This window comes from Dermacentor variabilis, chromosome 9, assembly GCF_050947875.1.
Source record: "Dermacentor variabilis isolate Ectoservices chromosome 9, ASM5094787v1, whole genome shotgun sequence".
Classification (NCBI taxonomy): domain Eukaryota; kingdom Metazoa; phylum Arthropoda; class Arachnida; order Ixodida; family Ixodidae; genus Dermacentor; species Dermacentor variabilis.
In genome coordinates, this window is record NC_134576.1 from 48,457,661 (window position 1) to 48,482,914 (window position 25,254).

Genomic DNA, 25,254 nt, shown 5'->3' on the forward strand with positions numbered 1-25,254 from the left:
AGCGCTTTCGCATGCACTGTGTAGAGCGTCGCCCGCTGGCTTATTGCGTAAAGAAGGTAAGACGGTAGGCAACCGATGGGCATTGTAATTTCTCTTTGCTGAAGGTAGACAGACATTAGCGCCACATTGTTTTGCGAAAATACATGAAACATGTCCTCCGCTTGAAGATGGTCAAGTTGAGTAAAAAGAGTTATAGTGCAGTGTGAAACTACACGTTCACCCATAGCGGCCACCCACAGCGCGCTGTAGAATAGAATCGCCTGGAAAAATTAACGCTTATGGCGGCACCTAACCTAACCTAGCAATCATATACGCAGGAAGTCAGGGCTGACCATACTCTCTTGGTCTCTCATATTTTGCTATGAACCTTGTCGGTTTCTCTGCACGTCAATATGTGACTCTTATAGCACTAACGTGAATTCAGCCTGTGTGCATCGTGCGAGTTGCTTTGCGCGATTGATGGCATATTTCTCAATGCTTGATTAGTACTGCTGCGTTTAGGGATGCGGAATAATTTTGGCCCCCGTTATTTTCCCTAACACGCACGTAAAGCTATTAGGACCGGCCTTTTTTATGTGCTCTAGCTGAACAGAATGCGACGGTTTACCACCCATATGCTCAGAGGGCATTGCGACAGCCGCTGCTGTGTTTCTCACAAAATGGGGGCAGTCGTCGCGAGGCATTTCTTTCGTGCGCGTGTATTTGCTCACGGTTTTAGAGCTGCGGGCAAAAATAACGCGGCGCACGGTAAGTTAGAGCGTTACGGAGCTATAGGAGTGACAATTTGCGCAAAATATCGTCTTTCTCGCCTTGGCAGCTTCCACGCGCCGCAACGTACGATGCCACCGCCCTCGCGAAGCTTTCTCCAGCACGAGTAATTTGATTGTGCGCGGGTATCCTACGCTTCCTGGAAGCGGCCCCTGGTCAATAAATGGAGCAGCGTCTGTGTGGGGCAGGTCCTTGCGTCCGTCCGAGCAGACCGACGTGCATCAATCCCATGTTTCCCTACATTTCTTTAGACTCCCCTATAGTGTAAGGCAGAAACATGGGAGGCTTACGAAATGGGTTCTACTTAAATTGACAACGACACAACGAGCCACGGAAAGAATGATGGGTGTAACATTAAGGGGATAAAAGGGTAGCAGATTCGGTGACGGAACAAACGCGAGTTATTTACAACTTATTTGAAATCAAGAAAAATAAATGGGCATGGGCAGAGCATGTAATGAGGAGGGAAGATAACCAATGGTCATTAAGGGTTAGGGTTACGGACTTGGTTCCATGAGATGGGACGCGTAGCACGCGGCGGCAGAAAGTTAGGTGGGCGGATGAGATTAAGAACAGTAATGTGTAAAGCTGGGCTAGTTGGTGATTAATCATCATACCTGGCTGGTAAAGCAGCGCACTGATACGGACGCAGTGAAGACACACAAGAAAAGACAATCGCTGCCGTCTTGTACGTCTTCACTGTGTCCGTGTCAGTGCGCTGCTTCAACAGCAAGGTATGATGAGATAAAGAAGTTTGCAGGGACAACATGGCCGCACTTAGCACATTATCGGGGTAGTTGGAGAAGTATGGGAGAGGCCTTTGCCCTGCAGTGGGCGTAGCCATGCCGATGATGATGACGATGATGATGATAGTGTAAGGAACCGTTGCCGTTAAACTCCAAAGCGTTACGTTTCTTGTTTCCACCTTAAATCCAATGGCGTAGTAGGGACCGCCTCAGTCGCCTCAGGTGAGCTTATACGTAGGGTAATATGCTCGCGTCTATTCGCAGCCATGGACTTCCGGCTGACGGAACCCCGGCTGAGTCCCGCGCAGCAGGCGCTGTTCATGCGAGTCGGACTCGTCCTGCTCGTGCTGGTAGTCGTGATGACCACCGTGCTGCTGGTGCTGACCCGCAGCCACCACGGGTTCCCGCTGCGGCTACGAGGGGGTGCCAGCGCGGCCGAACGCTTCCCGCGTCGGGCCGCGCAAGTGTGCAACACTACCGCCTGCCGCCTGACCGCAACGCTGCTGAAGGCGAGTACACACACGCCTATCGTGCTTCTTATAACGAAGATTGCTAACGTTCTGAAAGGTCGGTGCAGAATTCGTTAGCTACAGATCGAAAATCAAGAAAGGGGCCTACACATGGAGTAGCGCGCTCTGGTATAAAAGTTACAAACAGGGCTGAGGATGCCTCAGAAAGGCTGACCTACGTTTAGATAAGTGGCCTCTATTTGTGAAGGGCACCTTTGACCAAAATATACCCACCTATGGGAACGTAACACAAGCTTCATGAGTCACCTTATCCCTGTTTATAGTTACACATAAATAATTTCAATAATAGTTCTATTTGTATGTTCCAAGAACACGTGTGTCCTGTTCTTCGAAAGCGCAACCCACACCAATACCAGAAACGACGATTGCACTGGGACCCTCGTCCCTTGACCATCGTTACAGGGGCCCTTAACCACCCCAGGGGCTTGATGAATTACCATAGAGCGTGGGTAGCATGCGCTGTTGTGAACATCTCAGCCAAGTCTTGCTGTCGTACGCGGCGCGTGAAGCTTGAAAGCGGATCGTGAAGCCACATTTACCTCACCGCTCTCGTCTTGTGTGCCCCCGGTGGAGCCACACCTTGCATATGTTGCTGACGAACACCTTTGCCTGGCTGAGGTGTAATAACGGCTGTATAGTGATTGCACTCCTTGAAGGTCGTTTTTTTTCGCTGCGTGATTTCCAGTACTGGGTCTTCTGCTGAGACATTTAATCCACGGAAGTGATCGAGTACAACACTGCTTAGCTTCGTTTATTCGTCGAGAATAGGCGTACTGTGTTTGTGGTTTGACTGTCTTTGTGTTACGCTCGTCGACAATGAAATGATTCAAACCAGATTGGAAAGCGGAATTTTGTGAAGCGTCATTGTTCGTGGCTAAGAGCTGTTTGACGCTACAAGTCCTGAAACGACAAACTCTATAGAACCCACTATGCAGCCAAACAAAGGATCAAGAACAGAAGCACTTTATATTTAAGCAACCTACGCTGTCAATCGTATTATCGTTACCATCAAGTATATTCAAGTCATATTTTATCTGTATTTTGATTGTATCCAGAAGACAGAGTAAGAAACTGAAAATGCTAGATATGACTAGTGTAACCCAACCCGCATCCTCAACGCGATATGCTTAGTTCTACCACTTTGCTACAAAGATAGCTGGCCTAGATCCTTTTGCAACCAATATGCATGTGCTTTTTTAATGTTGTACTGCTTTGTCCTCCTGTCGAAGATGTAATGCTGACTAGGCCTTGATGCCCGTGTGAGGTATTAACGCTGGCCCATAGACTAAATTTTTATAATTTTGCTTGAATAAACAATGTTATGTGGCATAGCCAGCGTTAGACAACACGTTATCTGTGTGTCTATATTACGTCATACCAGTTGGGGGCCGAACCTGAGTCCTCGCGCTCAGGAGCAGCGCGCCACAGCTACTGAGTCATCGTGGTCGGTGTTTTCTTGACGTTATCAGAGACGTTGTAACCACAACGCGTGTAGTCGAACGTAAGCACGTGAACACCATTTATGGCCTTCGAGATAGCGCGCTATTCGCGTCTCCGATCCCGGAGGCCCTCGTTCATTTGAGCACATCGTCCTCCCATTTGCAGGAAACGCTGGGCCGCCACGGCAGCCCGTGCGACAACCTGTACGCGTACGTGTGCTCGGGCTGGTTGCAGGGGCCCTCATTCACCAGCGCGCACGACAAGCAGATGGCGCTGCTGACGTGGCACGCGCGCTCTGGGCTCAGGCGCCTCGCTCAGCGAGCGAACACTACGGCCCACGCTATTCCTGGCGAGCGGTGAGAGAACACATCACCTAGATCACTAGTGGAAGAACTCACTTTCACTCCGGCGCATTTACGTTCACTCACTCTCTCGCCCGCTGAGCTTCATTTGTTCTGACAGCCCGCTGTGCTGGCTCACTGGCCATGGTGTGATGCTGCTAAGCACGAGGCCGCGGGATCTAAAAAAGGAATTATGGTTTTTTTTATGTGCTAAAATAGGATTTGATTATGAGGCACGCCGTGGTGAGGGACTCCGGATTAATTTTTACCATCTAGGGTTCTTTAACGTGCACCAAATGCGCGGGATACCGGTGTTTTTCCATTTGACCCCCACCGAAGTGGGGCCGTCGTGGCCGATATTCGATCCTGTGCCCTCGGCCTCAGGAGCGCAAAGCCGTAGCCACTGCGTCAGCACGGCGGGTAGGCCGTGGGATCAAATCCTGGCCTCGGCGACCCTACTTCAGTGGCGGTGAAAGGCGAAAACGCCGGTGTCCCCTGCCTTGGGGTCACGTTAAATATCCCTACGTGGTCAAAATTATTCCGGAGTCCTCCACTGCTGAGTGTCTCATAGACATATTGTGGTAATGGCAATTGAAACCTAGAATTTATTTAATCGAATAAATTTTTTACGTCTCGCAGGGTTACATAAAATATTTTTTAAAAATTGTCTTCAGTGCGATTCCCAGCAGACCAGGTTACTCTGGGTGCTCAAAACAGCATGGTGTATTTGCTTGGCCAACCTGAGTTATCTAAGCCAACCTTAGCCAACTTGCGACAGACACTAAAATTAGTTGTGTTACATGTGTATTTACTGCACTTATTTGTGTTTCCCTGCTGCGTTAGAGCAGTGTTTTAATACTAACCAATATTCTGCTACAACGCAGCAAGGACATTATGTGTACGGCTAAGTGACGTGAATACGCATACTAGTGAAAGGGCGTACCCTCTCGACATTTCTGTCCAAAATTTTTTGAAGTTTAGGCAGCCTTCTGAAATACAATTCTTTGAAAAATGTTTAAAATAAGATTATTTGAAATACAATTCGTTGGATCACTCTAGTGCACTGCGGTGAAGTTCGATAGCTGGCCGGAAAGGCAATGTCGAAATGTCGACATGTACGTTTAAAGTGTCTGGACCACCTACACTTAGGACGATGATTTATTTGGAACGTTACGATAGTTGCAGTAGACAAAAATTTCATGCATGAAATCGGGGTTATTCTTACCTACGCGTGACGTAGACCGAGCGTGCCACCAAGCCAGGAGCCCCTTACCAGCAGTAGCCAGCAGGGTCGACTGGGCCATGGCCAGGTGACGTCGAGCTCGGCCAAGGCTGCCGTGCTGTACAGCCGGTGCCTAGCGGCTTCGATGGAGCACCGCGCCGATGCCCTGGTCGCCTTCCTACAAGACCTAGGCCTCGGCACTTTCGATGACCACGTCGAGAACCCGGTCGAGCTTGCCATCAAACTCGACCTATATTATGACCTCAAGGCGAGTCCACAGGAACCTTTGTCACTTGCACAGAGAAAAGAATACAGATACTTCGGGAATTTCCTGTACGAGTAGCATAACACGGTCTACTTCTCATCACTACTTCGTGGCGGTGTGAACAGGGCGTTCTTGACGTGCTTGTCGCAGCAATGAAGACGTGCAGCACTGATATGTATAAAACTGCAAGCAGAAAAAGATAGTTAGATTCTCATCTCACATAATATTGAACTACCCAAAACCCCTGCTTATCATGACGACGTACACCATCAAATTTCAAAGCAGTTAGCTGCGATTTCAACTGCAGCAGCAGCGAAGTCTTTTGATTGCTGAAAATTTTTTTCTTACAAGGGTGAAAAAGTACACCATCCTGAGGCGCTGTGAAAATCGGCTTATGCGAAGCTGTCATTGCTACTTTCGAGAGAGGCTGTTCTTGGTTAGTTACCATTTGAAAGCATAACGCGTACGGTAAAGTTGGGCTTGTTTACATCGCAACGTAAACTTTGCACGCCACGGACACGTCTGACACAAACCTGTCTAAGACGCACCACATACACATAGAACTAAATTCGCTTTGCACGAGATAATTCTCAAAGCGATTGTTCGAAGCTGTAACAGACACAGTGAGGCGCCGCTACTGTCTCATCACCTAGTATCCACACCACCCACGTTGACCTTTAAAAGAAAATGTATTCGCTCGCGTTCCAGGAAGCTACAGGTAAGTTCTCTTCTAAAACCTGTCCTGTACAAACCATCGACCCGATTGTCTAAACCCCTTCTTCAACTGCCAAAGTTTTGTGACGTTCGAGCACCCTCCTATGTCATTTACCTCTGCTGTAGTCGTCGAAGGATCCTGAATTCTCATATCAGTGGCTGCAGTTGTAGCTGAATGGCTAGGTTGTCGAGCCTGAGGTATGCAGGAATTCTGGTGTTCCAAAATTTTAGTGCACGTTAAAGCGTTATCTTGGACGGAAGTATTCTGAAACCCTCTGCTACAGAATATGTCATGAATCCTGTGCGCTTCAGGAAGTCAAACTTTATCAGTCATCCCCTGCTAAGCAAGAGCTCGTGGGTCGGGATCCCGGTCGAAGAGGCCGCATATTTATTCGGGGAGAAATGCAATAACGCTGTGGTGTGCTTAGATTTAGGTGCACGGTATAGAACCCGCATGTGGTCTAACTAAACCTGGTGCCCCGCACCACGGCGTTTCTCGTACCCAAAGTTCAACAAAACCAATCTATAAACGAGCCATAGTTGAGATAAGCTAACCCAGGCCTTCAAGCAACTCCTCCGAGTAGCATGCTCTTAGGCTTTACGATTCATTATACCCTTTACCTTCGTGCCCTGCCATCTAATTACTGCGACCAACTCTCGATCCAGCGACTCAACCGCAGGATTTATCCTCCCCCTCACAGAAAGCTCAGCACTGAAGAGGCAGTAGCTCTCAGACTTATTCAGACCTACACATTCCCAAATCTACACAGATACAGCAAAATGTACCCACAAACATATCGCGGCATCTGCTCCTGGTGTGGCGACACACGCCCTACACGCTTTCACATCTCGTGGGGGTGCGGGGGCAAACCTCAACAGTTACACGCCTAGCATGTCATTTGAGCGGTGGGAGGTACAGCTGACCGACGATGCCCTGGCGGGACAAGAAGCTCTCGTCCAGCAAGCACGTCGAGCAGCCATGGCCAGTGGAGTCCTGGAATGAGGACACCACCCAATCGACGTCAAGAGCAACGACCTCGATGGTCCAAATGTTTTTTCTCTCTCTCTCGTGCTGCGATGCCAAGAATGCAAGTCCAGGCGCAGGCATAAAGTGACAATGTTGTATGGACGACTGTCAATGTGCCATAAAACCAAGACGCAGAGAAGGACCTTTCCGTACTGATAATTATGAACGTGCCAAAAGAGAAAAACGAACACCCAGAGGAACCCTGCCCCCATATTTTTGCGCGTTCATTTTGCTTACTGACATTTACCATCTATCATCGAGCTGCTAGGCTTATTGTCATGGCGCCTCTGGCAACGCCCTCCTTCCTTGGCTTCGTGCAGACGCTGTTCGACTTGCGTCGTCATCCGACATGGCGGCGACAAGATGGCAAACCGCTGTTGTCCATGGGCCGTCGCAGTGACCTTGAACCGTGGCGGCGGGAGCGGAGTCGCATGCGCCAAGACCAGGCATACCTGAAGTTCGTAAAGAGATACGTCAACGTAATTCTGGTGCAGGTGAGTGCGGGGTAACGCAGTGGTGGCAGTTCTTGTCACTCACTTCCGCCTAGCTTGCGGATGAAGAATCTGACCCCGTAATATCAGCTAAACAGCGGAGCACGGGACAGCATAGAGTTAATCATAAAATTACAAGAATGAACTCTGGCGCGGCGACCACTCAGCCACAATAGCGGATGATGATTAATACATAGATTTGTCTATTTTTCAACCTTCTCGATTCAGTCGTTCTTGTGGCGTTGCCTGTTAACCCTCTAACTGGCAGGTGAACAATAATCTTAACCTAAGAAAAACAACTGCAGAAACAAGACAACTCTATATATTAGTGTGTGCCTCTTAATTTAGGCCTGTGTATTTGCTAAACAGTGGCCTTCACAACAATGTCAGTCGTGAGCACCAGCAGATGTTTTGAAGACAAAACTGGACGACTTCGTCATTCACTTCTTAACGCACGTGGTGGTCATATTGTCGCCAATGCGATTTTTTTCTTTTGTTTAAGCAAGTTTCTATTTTTTTATCGCCGTAGAGGTAAATCTCAAGAACATCAATTGAATTTGCCAGCAGGTACCAAACACCAGTTTTTGACCCTATTGACTGCCAACCAGCTAGTCAATATTTTTGACCTACTGTATCTCGCTTAGTTTTTAGACACACTTCAATATTTAAGCTGGCGTGTACTTGAGCAACATAAAGAAGAAATAAAGTAATAAAAATATTCTAGGCCGAGTCTCTCTTGTCAGATAGAGGGTTAAGGGTGATCTTTCTAAATTTGAAAGAAAATCATTCTAGACGCATGCAGGCAAAAAGTTCCAGCATGCAGGCCATGGTCATTGTGAATTGTTCCTTTACAAAGCAATATCTTATTATTAGTGATTCAATTTACCAATTCCCAACGCCGTAGATTTGAAACCAGAAGGACGAAGTTTAGGCAAATGCATGCACTCGCAATCTTTCGCATGTTTTTTAACCGCCAAACTTGGTAGCTTGCTGCACTCAAGCGATACAGTTTCCTCCGGTAATTTTTGTACAAGACTCCCATTACCAATCCTGCAATCAATACAACGTTCGCGTCATGTTCGGTTCAAATGATGGTTGGCAGGATGTAAGTCTCGTTTCCATATGTTCGACCGCCATTTGTTGCATACAGGTTATGCCCCACCGCTGCAGCAGTGCTACTGAACTCACAGCTGACGCCGCGTAGCTTCTAATGTTGCGCTGCATTGTCGTAAGGGCGCGTTGTGGATCTGAGTTTAACGTGTACTTGCTTGTCGCTTGCTTTTTTCTTGAAGCGTATTCATTTATTCGTTCATTCGTTCATGAGCTATATTCAGCACCCCCACCACAATCATCATTAGCTTCAGCCTATTTTATTTTTTCCACCATCTTATGGCCGGTGTGACCAAGGCCTCCCACAGGTATCTCCAGTTAATGCATCTCGTACGTTTAGAGACTCCACCATACGCCTGCGAATTTCCTCTCCTTATCACACCATCTAATCATCTGCCGTCGTCGACAGCATTTGTTCTTCCCCTGACATCCGTTTTGCTTCCCTGATAGACCACTTCAGTTTCCCAGCTGCACTCCACAATACAAGATTAGCCGAACTACACTTTTTCTTGTAAACTCAACTAGTACACCAGCTGCACCAATGCGTTCTCAAACCCACAGCACCACCTTACTGTGCCTAAACGTTACAGTTTAATTCTTTGCTATGGGCCAACTAGTCGATAAATAGGATCTACTGCCCAAATAGCCCAAACCGTCAATGCCGCCAACGCAGATCTCAGAGCACGTGACAAGGCCTTACGCATTAAGCCGCACCTGCCCGTCATTATTACAGACTAACTTCAGCGCCGACACCATCGAGACTGCGCACCATGCCCGCACGGTCGACCGAATCGCGCGTCGCATCGCGGCCACGGAAGAGGCCGTGCTTGCGATGACCGCGCTTATCCCCGACGATGACCCCAGCCAGTATCACGCCGTCGTTCCTCTGCTGCCGAGCGGCAGCGCCTCACTGTGGCCGCCGTCGCTGGCAATCAACAACTTCAGCGAAGTCGCCGTGGGCCACCCGGCCATACTTGGCTACCAAGACTTTCTTCTGTACGACCTCGCACCCTCCGGCGTAACTGGCTACGTCACTTGGGAGCTGGTGCGTCAGCTGCTTCCGCTGGCAGACCAGAAGTGAGTGACCCCGACATTGTAAGAAAAGGTTTTTATATGATCGCGAATAACCGAAAACCGAGCAACTCATTGTTTCCCCGATTCTTGTATACCCGACATCGGAAAGTTTCATAAAATAGCGGACACAAAACTAGGAGACGCTGTAGGCCAGCCGTTACAAAAGAACGCAGTAGTAGTACAAATGCGTTGGGAGTTTTGGTGCGCAAAAGCCGCTCAAGGAGGATATTTCAATAGCCTATTATTGTGGTTGTTTCGTATTTCGCAAAGAAACAGGAAATGCTCACTGTACATGGCGCTGGCCCGGCGACTCTGCTGCTGAGCGCGGGATCGCTGTTTCGATTCCTGCTACTTAGGCCGCGTTCCAATGGAGGAAGTACGTGAAAGGAATATAGAGTTTAACCTTCTGAAGCAACTCGCGGGATACGAGACTCTCGGAATTGCCTGGCTGTACACTGATTTTAACCAACTTGGTATATATATCCGGCGGCCACTCATCCGGCCCCACTGCAAATTTCGGTATCGCACTGGACGCTACAAAACGCCGTCTAAGAAGCATTTGACCGAGAGTTTTTCAAATCGTTTCATTATTGGAGGAGGCGGAAGAAATCAGCTGTCCCGATACCACCGTCAAGAGTGAAGCGTCGCTGCCAACGCAAACTCTCCCTTCCTTTGCTGAGACATAGCATTCGCAAAGCGCTGTTCAATCCCGGCCTTCTTTCATACCGGAGCCGAGGGACGTCGTGTCGCTGCCTCCCTCCCCCCCCTTTTTTATAGCGAGGATGTAAAGGGCTACTTCCCCCAGGATCGCGTCCGTGTGTCATCCCAAAACTCGAGCCTTCTTCCTCCGGCGTCCGCGTCAGACGTCACCTGCGTGCATGCCGTCGAGTACGAGCCATGATTGACGCAGCCATACTAGAATAAATCCTTCTTGCGTGGGCTGATCACGAAGATAGTGCAATGCCGGGCCGACCCGCGGCGGCGGTTCAGTTCGCCATTAAGGGGCCCACATACACAGCTTCGCTGGTCAACCTTCATGGAGTGAAAGGGCACCGAGATTTTTTTTCTCTACTCCATTTTCTGGTGGCATTGCGGCTTCCCATTGGATCATTGGTCATTGGTGAATGACGCGAAACGCGTGGCGAAGAGGCACTTGCGCTTGTGTCCGACACGCTGAGTGGGAGCGCGGCTCCCGTGAGAGGAAGGCGCGAGGTGTTTGGCTTCAAATTTCAGCTGTTTTCGCGTGCCAGCTCGATCGCCATCGCGTGATGTGCAGGCTGTGCTTTTTTGTTTAAACGGGCCAAGACTAGTGAGGGGACCTTTAACATGCCCGCGAGGCTCGATGCGAAAGCATTTTTACGTTTATTAGCTGCAAGAGTGCTGCCGATGTGGGCTGGGGTGAAACGCACGACATCGTACTAAGCACCCGTTGTGAAGTCATGTAAAGTCACGAAGTAGCTTGCTGTGAAGTAAAGAATTTTCAGAGCGTTTGAAAACTTAAATCGAGGGTTTTACCAATCCTAATCGGGACGTGTGAATACGAGGGATGCCGTACTGAAGGAGTCCCGGTTAACTTTGGAAACCGGGAGTTCTTTAGCGCACATATTAATATAAAGGCAAGTGCAACAGTGTTTCTGCATTCCCCGCATATCGGAATGCGGCTTCCCCTGTCGCGGTCGAACCGGCGACCTCGAGCTCAGAAGCTCAACGCATGGCCACAGGTCTGAAGAACTGAAGGCTGAATTTGGCGAAGTTCAAGAAAATTTTACTGAAGCCCATCCCCCATTGTGACCCTCTTCCCCTCTTCCTCTTCCCTTACGTAGCGTAGCAGGCCAGGTGCTCCATTATCCGGCCGACGTCTCTAAATTTTCCAGTCATTAAAATACTGAAGCACAATAGCTCAAATATAGCAATTAAACAACCTTGAAATCAATGGCGTTACACATTACTACTGGTGTCTTGGCCGTCAAATCCGGAAATTAAACTTCGACCTCCATTGTCGCTTTTCATTAAGCATCTAGCTGTTGCCGCGAAAGCAGCGGATGCTTTGAAGTAATACTTAATCAGTCGTAATCTGATTTAACGTTTCTGCGTACACTTTAGGCAAGGCATCAAAAACACGTGACTCTCACCTATTCGCATTTCCGCGTCTTCCCGCCCCAGGTTTTCGCACAGCACAGGCGAGGCCACCTGTTTCGAGGCCGTGTACCATCTCATGCCTTACCCGAGCGTCATGCCTGGCATGGAGGCGCTGGACTCGTACAAAGGCTGGCAGGAGGCGGAGCTCACCTTCAGAGACGTCGCCGACGCCCTGGTCAGCTTCATGAAGAAGCAGGGAGTCGCTGTCCGGGCCAAGTGAGTGAGCGTATTGTCACTTCGCAGTGACTGCGAACTGCAAGAAACACCCCCAGAAGTCCGAGTTACGGATGTCGCTCTTAACTGAGGTTTAATATTTCACAAGTTCTTGACTGGGAGAGCGTGGGCCCTGGCAGTAAAGCTACATTCGAATCACAACGATGATGGCAAGCGCAATTGTCGGTAGTCGAAAACTTAAACTGACGGATCAAGCCCTCGCGCGGCTTCCCACCAGCGCTGAAATTTCGCGTGCCCACGGCAACGCCGCAACAGGCAGCCTAGTGATCGGAGGAAGCAGTTTTTAGCAGCTCATGCTGCAATTTCACGTCAGCAATTACACGTTTCATCTTGAGGTGTACGTGTGCCAAGATCCTTTGAGTGCGAACCGGTGTCCTTGAAAGTATCAGCACATGCACTTCTCCGCTGGGTATGGGTACGTATGTCCTGAGCTTGGCTAGACGTTTATAGAGCTGAAGTGAACATTGATAAAGATCCGCGCCTGTTACCAGACAAAAATGCTTTATTGTACCTCCCTACCGAATGGTGTCAGCACATTTCAGCTGCACGCTCAAACTGCTGCAGCGCCTGCTGGCCAGCGCTGGTTCCTCTTTCGCTATAGAATTAGTGACAACATTAAAGAAATTTCAGATAAGTGGAGGGGCATCTTCCAACGAGCGATAACTTGATAACGGTAATCTGGTGAAAAACTGTGACCAACAGAACGAAAAGAAACCGTAGAGTTTCATACCACAATTACTATAGGGAACTGTGGCGCTAGTCTCAACGGGAGCTGCGAGCAGGGCCGTTCAGCCGGCACAGGAATTAGGGTTAGCACATGCATTCGTCTAAACTTCGCCCTTATGTCTTTAGGCAGCATCGTGACTTTGCAAACTGATCGTTTTAACGAAGGAATATGCGTTATGAACAACTAAATAAACGTAACCAAAATTGTTCGATGGAAGGTTTCGGACACAAGAACTCTAGCAGAGGAGCCCTATATTGAAACCATCATGCCACGGTCGCACAAGTTCACAAACGACAAAGGGCACCCTTACGAATTCCTTGCTGGCGAGACAGCGCGTTGAGACATTTGGCACGTTTTGATTTGGTCACCTCGATGGGCGGTACTGCTGCAGTTCGTAGCGATCTTGCGTCTTCGCAGAGCATCAGTAGCTTCTGCATTTAGGAAAGTATAAATTGCTTAGAAATTCATTAGACCGATGAATTAAGGTAAAGCGCAATAAACAAAACCATGAGAACGTCCGAATTCACAAACAAGGACGTCAGACAAATTCTTATGCTAACCATCATTCACATGGCAGCTGAACGATCACAGCGCCAGAGTTTCGTCTAATAGTTAGCGTAGGAAACGCTGGGGGAAAAAGTAATAATGCGCGCATGTTAACACAGAGAAGTGCAAAGCGTGATTCATGCGGTAACCTTCGAATCCTCGGTCCATATTATCTGTGTCGATCACAATGTAGAAAAAGAATCTTACTTATCAGACCTGCGCCTCGTGAATGAAACGGACACACACTTAAGAATCCCTCGCATTATGCCAATTCATTAAGCCATCAAACACAAGGCGGAAAACTGTAGCTAAATTTAATCAGAAAGGTACACCTTCAAGAACTGACAGGAGACCTCTGAGGCGGTTTTTTTTGTTTTCTTTTAAATTTCCAGCGGTCCACCCAATAATTAGGCTATGGAGTTTCCAATTCATCGAAAGGCGGCAAGCAATAATTACGTTGCATTTTAGTGCAGCACTGTAGCTAAATTTAATCAGAAAGGTACACCTTCAAGAACTGACAGGAGACCTCTGAGGCGGTTTTTTTTGTTTTCTTTTAAATTTCCAGCGGTCCACCCAATAATTAGGCTATGGAGTTTCCAATTCATCGAAAGGCGGCAAGCAATAATTACGTTGCATTTTAGTGCAGCATGCGTAAAGTGCAGCGCGGCGTCTGACGTCTGAAGCAGGATAACTGGGCGCCTGAAAGACGACGCAGTTATTTGTGACGCACTCGAGGAAGTCATGCAGCAAGACGTAAGTACGGGAGGGGGGGGGGTCACATCGCTTTTGACCAGCTTGAGAACAAGACTCGCATGAGCGCCGACCAGCAAGCATGCGATGGTTACTCGAATAGCGAAAGGCTACTTTCGCTACTCGTATGCGGTCATCAGCATGCGCAAAAGAGCATGACACGTTCAGAATTCACAGAAAACGCACGGCAACTCTTTCCCGAGCAAAAGATACAGAGGGCACACACACGCAGGCATCAACGTACCCGTGAACGATGGAAGTAAAACAGCGCAACTTTTTTGCGCAGACCATAGGAAAGGAAGACACACCTACACGCCCACGAGCACGCATGCACACACACACACAAGCGCTGATGTGTCTCCCTGTGCCGTACGGCCTGCGCGGAAAAGCTGCGCTGTCTGTATCCATTGTGTATGTCCAACAACTAGCCCAAATGCCTGCTGTTACGTTACACGTAAATGTGGTGAAATTATGAGGTTTTACGTGCCAGAACCACTTTGTGATTATGAGGCACGCCGTAGTGGAGTACTCCATAAATTTCAACCACCTGGGGTTGTTTAACGTGCACCTAAATTTAAGTACACGGGTATTTTCGCATTTGGCCCCCAACTGCGGCCGCCGCGGTCGGGATTCGATCCCGCGAACTTCTGCTCAGCAGCCGAACACCACAGCCACAGAGCAACCTCGGCGGGTGCGTCAATAGTGAATCCTTTGAAAAATATCTCACGTGTTCTCGATTATTTTTTCGCGATAGCCTTCCCTATGGTGCAGCTGCGGAAGTCTGGAAAGCATTTACACACGCCCACATCGATGCACGAATGGCTACAAGGCAGCGAGTTTGCGCTGTCGTCACCTTAATAAGCAGCGGGAACTATACTGATAAGCATTATGGTTGCTACTCCGAGCTCATGTCTGTAGTCTGGTTTTCTCCCGTTAAAAAAACGTTGTTTCTTCTGATAAGTAGCTATCGACCGGCCCAAGTTAGCCTATAAGCGCAAAAAAGAAGGATAAGAAAGCAAACGACAAAGATTTTCGCGTCGTAACTAAGCTAAGGCGATTCGTGCTAATTAAACACGCATATAGTGGTTTTGACTAGACAGTAGATTGAGGTTAGGCGCTTCTTAAGAAGAGATTATTAGGAAAAGCAGGAGCTAGGCGGGCTATGCAATATATTATACAGGTTGCAGTAACTATCATGGTCCAAGATTTAAAGTTGTACAAAGGCCACTTAGGTGGACAGAACCAAGGTAATGTTGCTTGCCGTTGCTTGGAGATGCTCAGATTATTGCTCGCACTCCGTTTCGAGGCACTCTGTGTGTATTCGCGCACTTCTTTGACATTCGGAAAAGCTTATGTAGAACGTATCGAGCAACAGAAAGCTGTGCTGGGAGTTTTTCATGTTGCTCTCCAATTTACAGCTAATCAATATTCTAGACATCTATTGGTTAATTTATTAAGTATAATTGTGTAAGTAGGAGATAAACAAAAAAATAACCTGAGCACCCCCAAGTGATAGCAAACAACATTACCTTGGTTCTGTCCAGCTACGCGGCATCTGCGTGGTTTCGAAATCTTGGTGCATTATAGTTAAGACACCTTGTCTGATGAGCAGCGCGACAGAGTGATGGAACTCGCAGGTAAAAGCCCTCGTCCTGCATACAGTGCACATAACTTAGGCTATAAATAAGCACGCTGATTTCATCGCCCTTTCTTGATAGCTGTACGAATGTTGCCGCAAAATAGGAAGCGAGTGGCACGCCAAAGCGAAACACGCGACGTGTCTTGCTTTACATATTTAAACAAATCAAAGGAATGTATGTCAAGGAGATGACAAAAAGACAGTTGCTTCGGAGGACCACCTCGAAAGCTGTTATGCCAACAGGGAACTTTACGCTTTGAATAGATCGCACGGGAACGGCTGCAATTAAAATATTTACACTCGGTCTACTTCTGAACCGAGCCGGCCGTTATCTGATGGGTTTTGGTAATTTTTTACGCACGCGCGCCGGTCCTTCAAAGCACTGATGTTTCGATCGATTGCGTCAACGGCAGCGCCAGGGACGCCATGTCGTGCAAATGCAGCGAATCAGTTCAACGTCTGATGATTTCATCGAGGGCGTTTTGTTGTAGGCATAGTTTCCTCCAAAATTACTCCCAGAAACTCTCGCGCTGAGATCGTTCAGCTAACCCGGGTATTATGGTAAGTACACTGATTTGTCCGATATTGGTGCTGGTGGCTTCAGACATTCTTGTTGCTTTGTTGATGCCAGGCTTTAACTGCCTTTATGCTGGCCCACATTTCGAAGCAATCTATTTGTCTTTTTTTAAATGAAGCGGGCAATAATACTCCGTGTAAGTGCATAATCACTGTGTGTTGTGGACTTCATAACGCCATCTTTTGCTGAAAACGATCGGTTTCCCAAGTCGCAAAGCAGTTGGAAGCCATAGGGACGAAGTTTATGCAAGTAGTTGCGCTAACCATCGCGCCTATGCAGGCTGAGCCAAGGTACTTACTTGCAGCTCCCACAGACACTAGCGGCAGTGTTTCCCCCTAGCGACTTTTTTGTGGGAAATTCCATGGTTGAAGGCACAATGCTGCTAACTTCGGATAGATGAAAGTGATATGCATGTCGCTAAGCCTATACTCACAATGTTGCGGTTTGTCGGACCGAAGGCGAAATGGCCAATAACTCGAGCCTGCTTCCACCCTCTTCAGCACGTCTAAAAAGATAAAGAAAAAACTTCAGTTTATGTTTCCTTTTTTTGTGGGTAGCAATAGGGCAATGTAACGGCGAAACTGCGGATTCAAATGGCAGAAAATGTGGGGCGTCGTCGCGACATCATTTCGCCACGTCTCTTCAGGGTCTTCTGGGGCGTGCATCCGGGGCATATAATCCATCACTGAAGCTATGGATCATACGTCCCAGATGCACAAGAAGAACGAAAAACTTAAATTCAGGGGTTCTCGGGGCCAAACTCACCACAATCTGATTATGAGGCACGCCGTAGTGGGAGACTCCGAATTAATTTCCACCACCTGAGATTCTTTAAGGTGCACCCAAAGTACGGTACACGGGCGTTTCCACATTTCGTCCCCTCATCGAAATGCGGTCACCGCATCCGGAATTCCATCCTGCGTCCTCGTGCTTACCAACGCAACGCCGTTGCCACCAAGGAGCCATAGCGGGTCGGAAGAAGGAAGCCACGAGTGCTAACCCACACGTTCAAACGCACAAAGGCTAACCTAACCTAATCAAGGTCACTTCTAACCTTAACGACGCTGAGGAAAGGTGTTACGAAGCCGGAAGGAAAGAAGCCTAATAGCACTTACCACTGAGCTTGCTGAAAAGAAACGAAGACACTATGAATCTTCTGATTTATCTTATTCAGACATAGAAACGCTAGACACTTGCTCTAAGTGACAACGTCTTCACGGCAAGGTACATTGTGAAGTCCGCACTCTGGTACCTTTTCGGGCTTGTCTTGTCTCCAAAAATTAAACAAATACCTCGTGTGCTATTCATTAACGATAACAAAAGACATGCACGTTATCAGCGCGACCTAGTGTCAGGATGGCGCACCGGGCAAGTTGGTGATTCATAAGCATAAGTGCACAGTCAAAGGCTAAGCGTGAACGAGACGAGTGAAAATGACTGGCGCAGTGCCGTGCGTGTCTGTGTCACTAGTCTCGTCCACGTTTAACATATGCCCTGTTCACTTACGCTTATCACCTACGGTATTCTTGAGGGGAACGTTGCGCGTGCTGAGTTTTCAAGGAAAGAAACGGAAGCAAGATGGATGAGATACGCCCACACAAAGGTTATACAACAGTGCAATATGCTTCTTTAGTGTACCCCAGGACGTTACGATTATATCATTTCTCAATCGTAGACTCAGTGCGCTTGGGGCAGTGACCCGGAGTTACTGTAAGACATTAAAGTTCTTACTGCAAATGTCTTAACGGCGCGGTAAAGTGGTCCTGTTGTCTCAGCGTTCGTACTAGTTGTCAACTTGTTTACTCCTCTGTAAGTTCTTTTTTTTTTCAATTCCGCTCTGCAAACACGAATACCAGATCTAGCCACAAGCCAGCGCGCCTCACCGCTCCAAATTCCTTCGGGAACAAATGTATGCTGTAACATAGCTTTGTAATTTGTTTGCATTACCTGTGAAGCAACTGGACTGCTCTCAAATATCCGTTGAGAAATGCCGCTGCCAAAACCCATAATTGTGAGGTACTATAGTTAAAAACTCACCTTAAAATCCTTGAACGTCCCCCCCCCCCCGCACACACACACAGTTAATTAAATGCTATAAATTTTCCCACCTGTTTTTCTGAATTCTTGGTGTAAAAGAAATTGTTGCACACGCGTGCGCTCTCGCTCACCCGCGCTACGCAATGTGAGAACTCTTTTAATTGCCTCCGTCTCCTTTTCACATTTATTCTTTAATTTCACGCCCGCGCCTTGGTCAAACCCCTTTTGTGAACACGCGCAAAAATGGTGGAATCAAACTGCGGCGATCATCTCAACGAGGTGGTTGGCGTTTGCGTATAAAAGAACACGTGTGATTGCGGTTGAAGGTTAAAAATAAATGCAGGCATAGAAATGCTAGGAAGGTAATGTGTTGCTTTGAGAATATTTAGGTATTTAGCGGTTGGGGGCCCCGATAGCGGCACGCCTTCGTCGTGACGCACATTTCCTGACAGGAAGGTGTACGGAGCGTAGTGTGTTAAACTTAACTCATGTCAGACTATATTGCAAGGGTATGGAAATACATGATCCAGAAGGCTTGAACATTAAGTGCAGATTACTCGTGAGACTAGTAGCCAACAGAATGAGGCGAGATTTTATCCTTTTACCGAGCGATGAAGTGAGTAAGCACACTTGACACGTTCGACGCTGGAACTTTGCGCGAGTTTCTACAAACTCTAAAATAAATATACACCCTTTAGAGCACACATTTTCCCCAGAGAATAATCACCACGGCATCGCTCGCGTTTCGTTTCTTGAAAACACTGCGCTTGCTACTTTTCCGCAAGGATCGATGCCGAGCGCTGATAGCACGCATGCCGTTCGTGATTGGGAAGTACACTGTGAAACAATTTGCGCCCTGAAAGGGTGAATGATGGTGCACATGCATGTATATAACTCGCATCTTTACACCCTTTCTAGGTGTAAGTGTGTCAGTTGCAGACCCATTTACATCCTTTATTCAGTTTGAATGGTGTAAATTTTTCATAGTCTACCTGGTACGCAGCGTTACAAGTTACACGATGAATATCGTTGTGCAAACAAAGATACGCCCCAAAGGGCGGCAACATTTTAACGCGACAGCGTTAAGCGCACCGTGGCGCAGAAAATCCAGCATCGGCATCGGCGCCAGCACCCCGTGAGTGAAAATTGCCGCATAGATACAGGTATATGTATATTCCATGCCGTGCTATATGACATGTCGTATGCATGGTCTATATTGCCGCACCATTCTATCACTGAAGTTGCTTATACCTTCTTACATCCTTGACAAAGTCCTTCCGCGGAATTTTGAGAATGACAGCCCCAAAACAAATGTCATGAAACAAAACACCGACCATGCATGTATCTAATGTCAAATATCCTCAGGCCTAAATATTAAAACTGCGTAACAATAACACAAACCATAAAATGATGTAATTTTGGTGCGTCTGTGCACTGCCTCCTGAACCGACCCACGCAAGAGTCCGGGTTTCTGCCAGAAAGCTCGCCTTCGCGCATAGCGTTCACCAGCAGCGTTTCCCTGTAAACGTTACGGTGACATAAGCTGGAGCATTGTGGCTGGAGTTGCCGGGAAGCTTGAGAAGCAGTAAGGGATCTTTGAATGATATCGCGTTCCATTCTTTGGAAGGCGAAGCTTAAGCGTTCTTCAACATTTTTATGCGAAGCATATTACTAGAGCTCAACCCAGCTCCTCAGGCGCGGTGGTGTCGCCTTCAATACCACGTGACACCGTGACGTCACGACAGAGGAGAAACGGGGCTCCAACTCGCGCCGTCGCTCGCGGCGTCGCGGCGGTATATAAGTAGCTACGCTTGTTTCTAGGTGGCTTTGGCTCAACTCTTGCAAGATGGGCTGGGTGGGAATCGAACCAGGGTCTCCGGAGTGTGAGACGGAGACGCTACCACTGAGCCACGAGTACGATGCTTCAAAGCGGTACAAAAGCGCCTCTAGTGAATGCGGTGTTGCCATAGAAACGAGCTGTTTCTAAGGCTCAGGCGCACATTTCGTTGCCGCGCCGAACGCTGCGTTGCTCGACGCTCACCGCGTCCAATGCGGGGCGCGTAGTCGCTGCGCCGTAGCCCATTGTCTTACACCCCTTGACGGGTCGACGGGAACGCTGTCGCGTTCCACTCTTGAAGGCGAAGCAGAGTAACGCATGAGTTGTTTCTTCGTCTAGCCGAACCAAATATAGCCAAGCAACAGCAGTTCACCAGGCTAAACAGTGGTTCAACAACTAAAATAAAGGCTAGTATGCTTCCCATCCTGGGCTTAACCTTAGCTAAGCCACAGCCATTTTTTATGTATTGGAGAAACGGTACTTTAATACATTTGAGAACAATTACCGAGCATGGGCGCAGTACTGTAACAGTGCAAGAGACCTGTTCGCGCGACGCAAAGTATTTCTTGCAGTACTAGTGCATTGATAAATGAGCCGGCCAAAATGTCATGCTGTATTGGATCACGCAAAAAGGCCTCGTAACTAGGCTGTACCAAAACTAGTAAATTTGACGAATGGTAGTCCCGTTCTGTATGGTAGCCCTCTTAGCGAATCAAACTAGTGTCGGGGAATTTAGAAATAAAACGTAAGAGAAGGAAAGGCGATAAAACAAGCAACCGACTTAACAACTGGTTTATTCTTGTCGAAACAGGTGGTTTCGTAACATTAAGAAACAATTAACACTACAGAAAATACAAGGAACAAAAACGTAAGAATAAAGGTAACACTGAATGCGATATGATCGAAGCCTAACGAAAGTAAGACACAAAACGTGGAAATTAACACAGCGTGAGCGCGTAACATTTACTTCCTTTTTATTATTTTTTGCCATAGATGTCTTTTTCATAGTGGTTTCCGTTTTTGTTTTTCTTCTTTAGTTTCTCGTTACCTGTTTTTGGGGAGCACTCAAACGTAAATTGTATGGAAGTGGTAGTTTCGAAAACAATAAACCATCTGGAAGTCTACAGCCTACCCTTTAGCATACTTTTCTTTCCAACTCTCGTATTCTATGCTAACATAGTAACACTGTGCTTCAGAACTTACAATATCTTCTCATCGACGTCCACATATGCACCCAGAGCGGCCACATTCACCATGCCCCTCCCCACGACGCGAGACTTAGACGCCTTCTACGGTGACCTGCGAGTGAACGAGGACTACGGACAGCGGTCCTTCCTGGACGACTACTTGGCCGCGCTCTCTCAAATCCGTAGCAAGGAGCTCTTCAGCGTGGTTTACGGGGACTCCGGTTCCTTTTACCCTTCTCCGCCCCCGAGGAGCCCAGAAGTGGAGGCAAGTGGAGGCGCATGTCTGTCGCGTAACTCCCTTTGTTCATAAAAGAAAAAAAGTAGCCGCTAGCCTTCAACGCTCCAGCATCCATGGCCAGGCCGGAGCCCGTCAATAAACCTGGCCGCTCATACCTTCTCAGCCACCGCGTAATAAGTTGTCATTGTAGTAGCAAGAGTTGGTGTTGCAGAAATTCTAGTTATGTAAGTATCAGTTGTAGTAATAATAGTGCAGGTTGCTACTTTAGTAGTAGTAACAGTTCTCGTAGTACAGTGAACTCTCACTTGAGTGAACTTCAAGGGACCGAAGGAAATAGTTCACTTAACTGAAAGTTCACTAAACTGAATATTCCCTAGACCAACATAAGACGTGGCATACAGAGTCGAAAGTTTGAAGTGCAATTCATGGAGCAAAAGACATGGCATCCATAGTGTTAGAAATGTGTGAAATGAAATTTGTACATATCATCAAGTACAAGGTTCATAACAGCTATAAAGCTGCCTTTCTCACTTAGAACAAAAATCTGTAATCTTCTTCTGCACTTGTACATTTAAAGCACAAGAAGTAAGAGAACTGTCCAAGGAGTGAATGTTTTTGTACACTTCTGGCACAGCTTGCTGTTGAGAAACAAAGTCTCTCAACTTTCCAATGTACCCTACAACCTCAATTAGAGTTATAGGCCTTGAAACTGGCTCGGCGATGTTACTTTGTTCATGGCCTCCGAGATTACGTGCTTGCTCGTTTTGTGTGGGCAATCTCGGAGGCCATGCCTCGTTGCCGTTCGTTTTCCGCGCCGCCGCTTTGCCCCAGGGGTGCTGTAGCGCCAGCGACGTTACATTGCCGATCGTAAAAATAACGTAAAAATAAGCCTTGGTCCTCTGAGCGAGTTCGTTATACTGAAATATTGAATGTTCCGAAATTCGTTTAAGTGAAACATTTTTGCATAGAATCTATAAGAAAACTGCCAGGGATTTTTAAAAAGTTCGTTATTCTGAAATATTCGATAAACCGACGTTCGTACAACTGAGAGTTTACTGTAGTAGGACTTGTAGTAGCTGTAGAAGTTCTAGTAATATTAGTATTATTTTTAATAGCAGTGCAGGTTGCTGCTGTAGTACTTCTCGTAATAGTAGTACTGTACTTGTAGTAGCTATAGTTGTGGAAGTTCTAGTTATATTAGTATCAGTTGTAATAGTAGTACCGCAGGTTGCTGCTGTAATAGTAGTTCTCGTAGCAGTAGTACTTGTAGTAGCTGTAGCTATGGGCGTTCTAGATATATGAGTATTAGTTGTAGTGCAGGTTGCAACTGTAGTAGTAGTGGCTCATGTAGTAGTAGTAGTTGTAATGCAGGTTACTACTGTGGTAGTACTATTACTAGTAGTACAGGTTGCTACTGTAGTTGCAGTAGTAGTAGTAGTCCTTCCTGTAGCTTTATAGCAGCTTGCTACTGTAGTAGTAGCAGTAGCAGCAGCAACAGTAGCAGTTGAAGTAGTTGGTCATTGGCGGACGCGGTTCCTTTTCACACCGCATCACGCGTTGTAGGTAAGCAAGCCACGATTTCGCACAGATTGGTGGCCGACAGCACGCCTGTCTCATGTTTTACACGTCGCGTTCCCGCAGGTGACCGCGACCGGCAAGGCACGCGTTCCTCTGACCTGGCTCCTCTCTCCGCGTTTCGGCGCCGATGCGCCCCCGTCGCTCAACTACGGCGGGTTCGCGCTCGAACTGGTCGCAGCTCTTCTCCGCGGAGCGTCGCTGGACCACTCGTGGCTGGAGTGCCTGCAGACGCTTGAGCCTCGAGTCGCGATAGTGAGGGAAGACGAGGACAACAGCAACTGGGCTCGCCTGGCTCTGGCCACCGAGGTGGTGGCGGCGTTCGTCGACCGACACCTTGAGGTAGGCAGGCACAGAAAAAGAAATTTAAAGAGAACCTCGTTAGGACGAAGTTGAAGAGGGAGCCATAATGACGTCGTTATATACAGTATATCATGGGCTGCAGTATGAAAGTCTATGAGGATTATTAGGGAAATTTTACTTGCTTTATTTATACCGATCATTTCGTTATATCCCTTTTGTTATAACGAGGTTTGGCTGCATAGGCCAGAAATCGGCATCGCTCAATTTCTAAGCATACGATAGCATACGGACATAGTGATGTCTCGACATACGACGCGAGTGTGCGTCACAAGTGACCTCGCGCACTCATTTTTCAAAGTAACATTTCCGCACGTCGTATCTGTTGTGGAATTTCACGCACACTGTGAATCGTGTACGCTGAGCCCACCTCGAATTTCTATTAGATAGCGCTAATGCGGAGGACCTTGTCTACTGATAATGCTATGCAAAAATAAGTAGAACTGAGAGATACTGGTATCGAACCTCGTTTTTCAGCACACCAGCGCAAAGCTCTGACTCTATATATATATATATATATATATATATATATATATATATATATATATATATATATATATATATATATATATATATATATATATCTTTTGCGTTCCTGTTCGCGGACGGTAGTGAGCAAACTCTGACCGGCGATAGAAAGGCGCCATTGTAAACAGTACGTAGCTTCGCGTAACCGAGTTGCAACTGGCGTTCGTAGCCAAACAATAGCTACTATAGTTTTTTCAAGACACCAACGCTGTCACGCAAGAACTTTCGGGTCTCTGAAAGTTTAGGTGCTGCGATGAAAAGCTCGGCAAGGACCGCCGTCTTCTTTCACCCCCTCTCTCACCCACTAACGGCTGAGGAGAGGGCTCCATAGCAGCAGGAGAGAGGCATTCGCCTTCCACGAGGGTGACACATATTTGACGAATCGGCTTATACGTATAGCCCCCTAGACTACTAGGACAAGATTGCTGGTTAACTGCTCTTTCCTTTATGGAATTCCGCAGTGAAACAAATGCTACCTTATATTCAAAGTGCAACAAATATTCGTCTAAAAGCACATTGATCGCGTTGCCAAAGCAAGTAGCTTTCTATAAGTGTTTGGCTATTTGCTTACGCAGAGTGTCATTATCGATAGTTTCTGCACAATTTTTAATTAATGTTGCGTTCTCCTTTGCAGGTAGGCCAGCCACTTGTACTTCCCGGGCTGGAGTTCCTCAGCGAGGACATGCTCTTCTTCGTGTCCACCTGCGCGGGAATGTGCGCCAAGGGGAACTCGAGCGCCCCCTATCGCTGCAACCTCATCGCGAAGAGCTCGCCGAACTTCGCAAGAGCCTTCGGCTGTTGGCGCGGTTCTCGCATGAGCCCTCCGAAGCTCTGCATGTACTCGAACCGAACGAGAAAGCGCGAGTAAAGAAAGAAGGGTGGCATGCCGGCTCAGTGGTAGTTTCTTTGTATAGGGTTATCAGCTCGGACTGGTAAAAGGAAGACAGCTTGAGTATATCGATAATCGGATTTAGATTACCGAGTAAGAGAACACTAGAATGGTTGACGGAAATACCAGCCCTGTTCCCGCCATCATTTGTCACTTTTTTCAGCAGCAACATTTTAAAAGACGTTTTCGTGTTGCTTCCTCCTCCTAGCAGAAAGGGAAAAGAAAAAAAAGAGCGAATGAATGTAGCAAACGTTTTTGCACTT

At 47.5% G+C, this 25,254-nt stretch overlaps 2 protein-coding genes across 2 annotated transcripts; both read left to right on the forward strand.

Moving 5' to 3' along the window:
• The first annotated feature begins 1,780 nt into the window (after positions 1-1,780).
• LOC142558342 (uncharacterized) lies at positions 1,781-12,087 on the forward strand. Its single transcript, XM_075670487.1, has 6 exons — positions 1,781-2,023; positions 3,650-3,840; positions 5,066-5,315; positions 7,374-7,547; positions 9,388-9,731; positions 11,892-12,087. The coding sequence occupies exons 1-6, from the start codon at positions 1,781-1,783 to the stop codon at positions 12,085-12,087; spliced, it is 1,398 nt and encodes a 465-aa protein (XP_075526602.1).
• A 9,338-nt stretch (positions 12,088-21,425) lies between these two features.
• On the forward strand, positions 21,426-25,011 carry LOC142558005 (uncharacterized). Its single transcript, XM_075670175.1, has 3 exons — positions 21,426-21,666; positions 23,281-23,556; positions 24,737-25,011. Exons 1-3 carry the CDS (start codon positions 21,469-21,471, stop codon positions 24,968-24,970), a joined length of 708 nt encoding a protein of 235 aa, XP_075526290.1. The 5' UTR covers positions 21,426-21,468; the 3' UTR covers positions 24,971-25,011.
• Positions 25,012-25,254: the final 243 nt, after the last annotated feature.

Coding starts and splice junctions, on each gene's coding strand:
- LOC142558005 (XM_075670175.1), top strand. CDS start 21,469: ATGCCCCTCCCCACGACGCGAGACTTAGACGCCTTCTACGGTGACCTG. Junction 21,667..23,280: donor CGAGGAGCCCAGAAGTGGAG/GCAAGTGGAGGC, acceptor GCGTTCCCGCAG/GTGACCGCGACCGGCAAGGC. Junction 23,557..24,736: donor TCGTCGACCGACACCTTGAG/GTAGGCAGGCAC, acceptor TCTCCTTTGCAG/GTAGGCCAGCCACTTGTACT.
- LOC142558342 (XM_075670487.1), top strand. CDS start 1,781: ATGGACTTCCGGCTGACGGAACCCCGGCTGAGTCCCGCGCAGCAGGCG. Junction 2,024..3,649: donor TGACCGCAACGCTGCTGAAG/GCGAGTACACAC, acceptor TCCCATTTGCAG/GAAACGCTGGGCCGCCACGG. Junction 3,841..5,065: donor CACGCTATTCCTGGCGAGCG/GTGAGAGAACAC, acceptor CGCGTGACGTAG/ACCGAGCGTGCCACCAAGCC.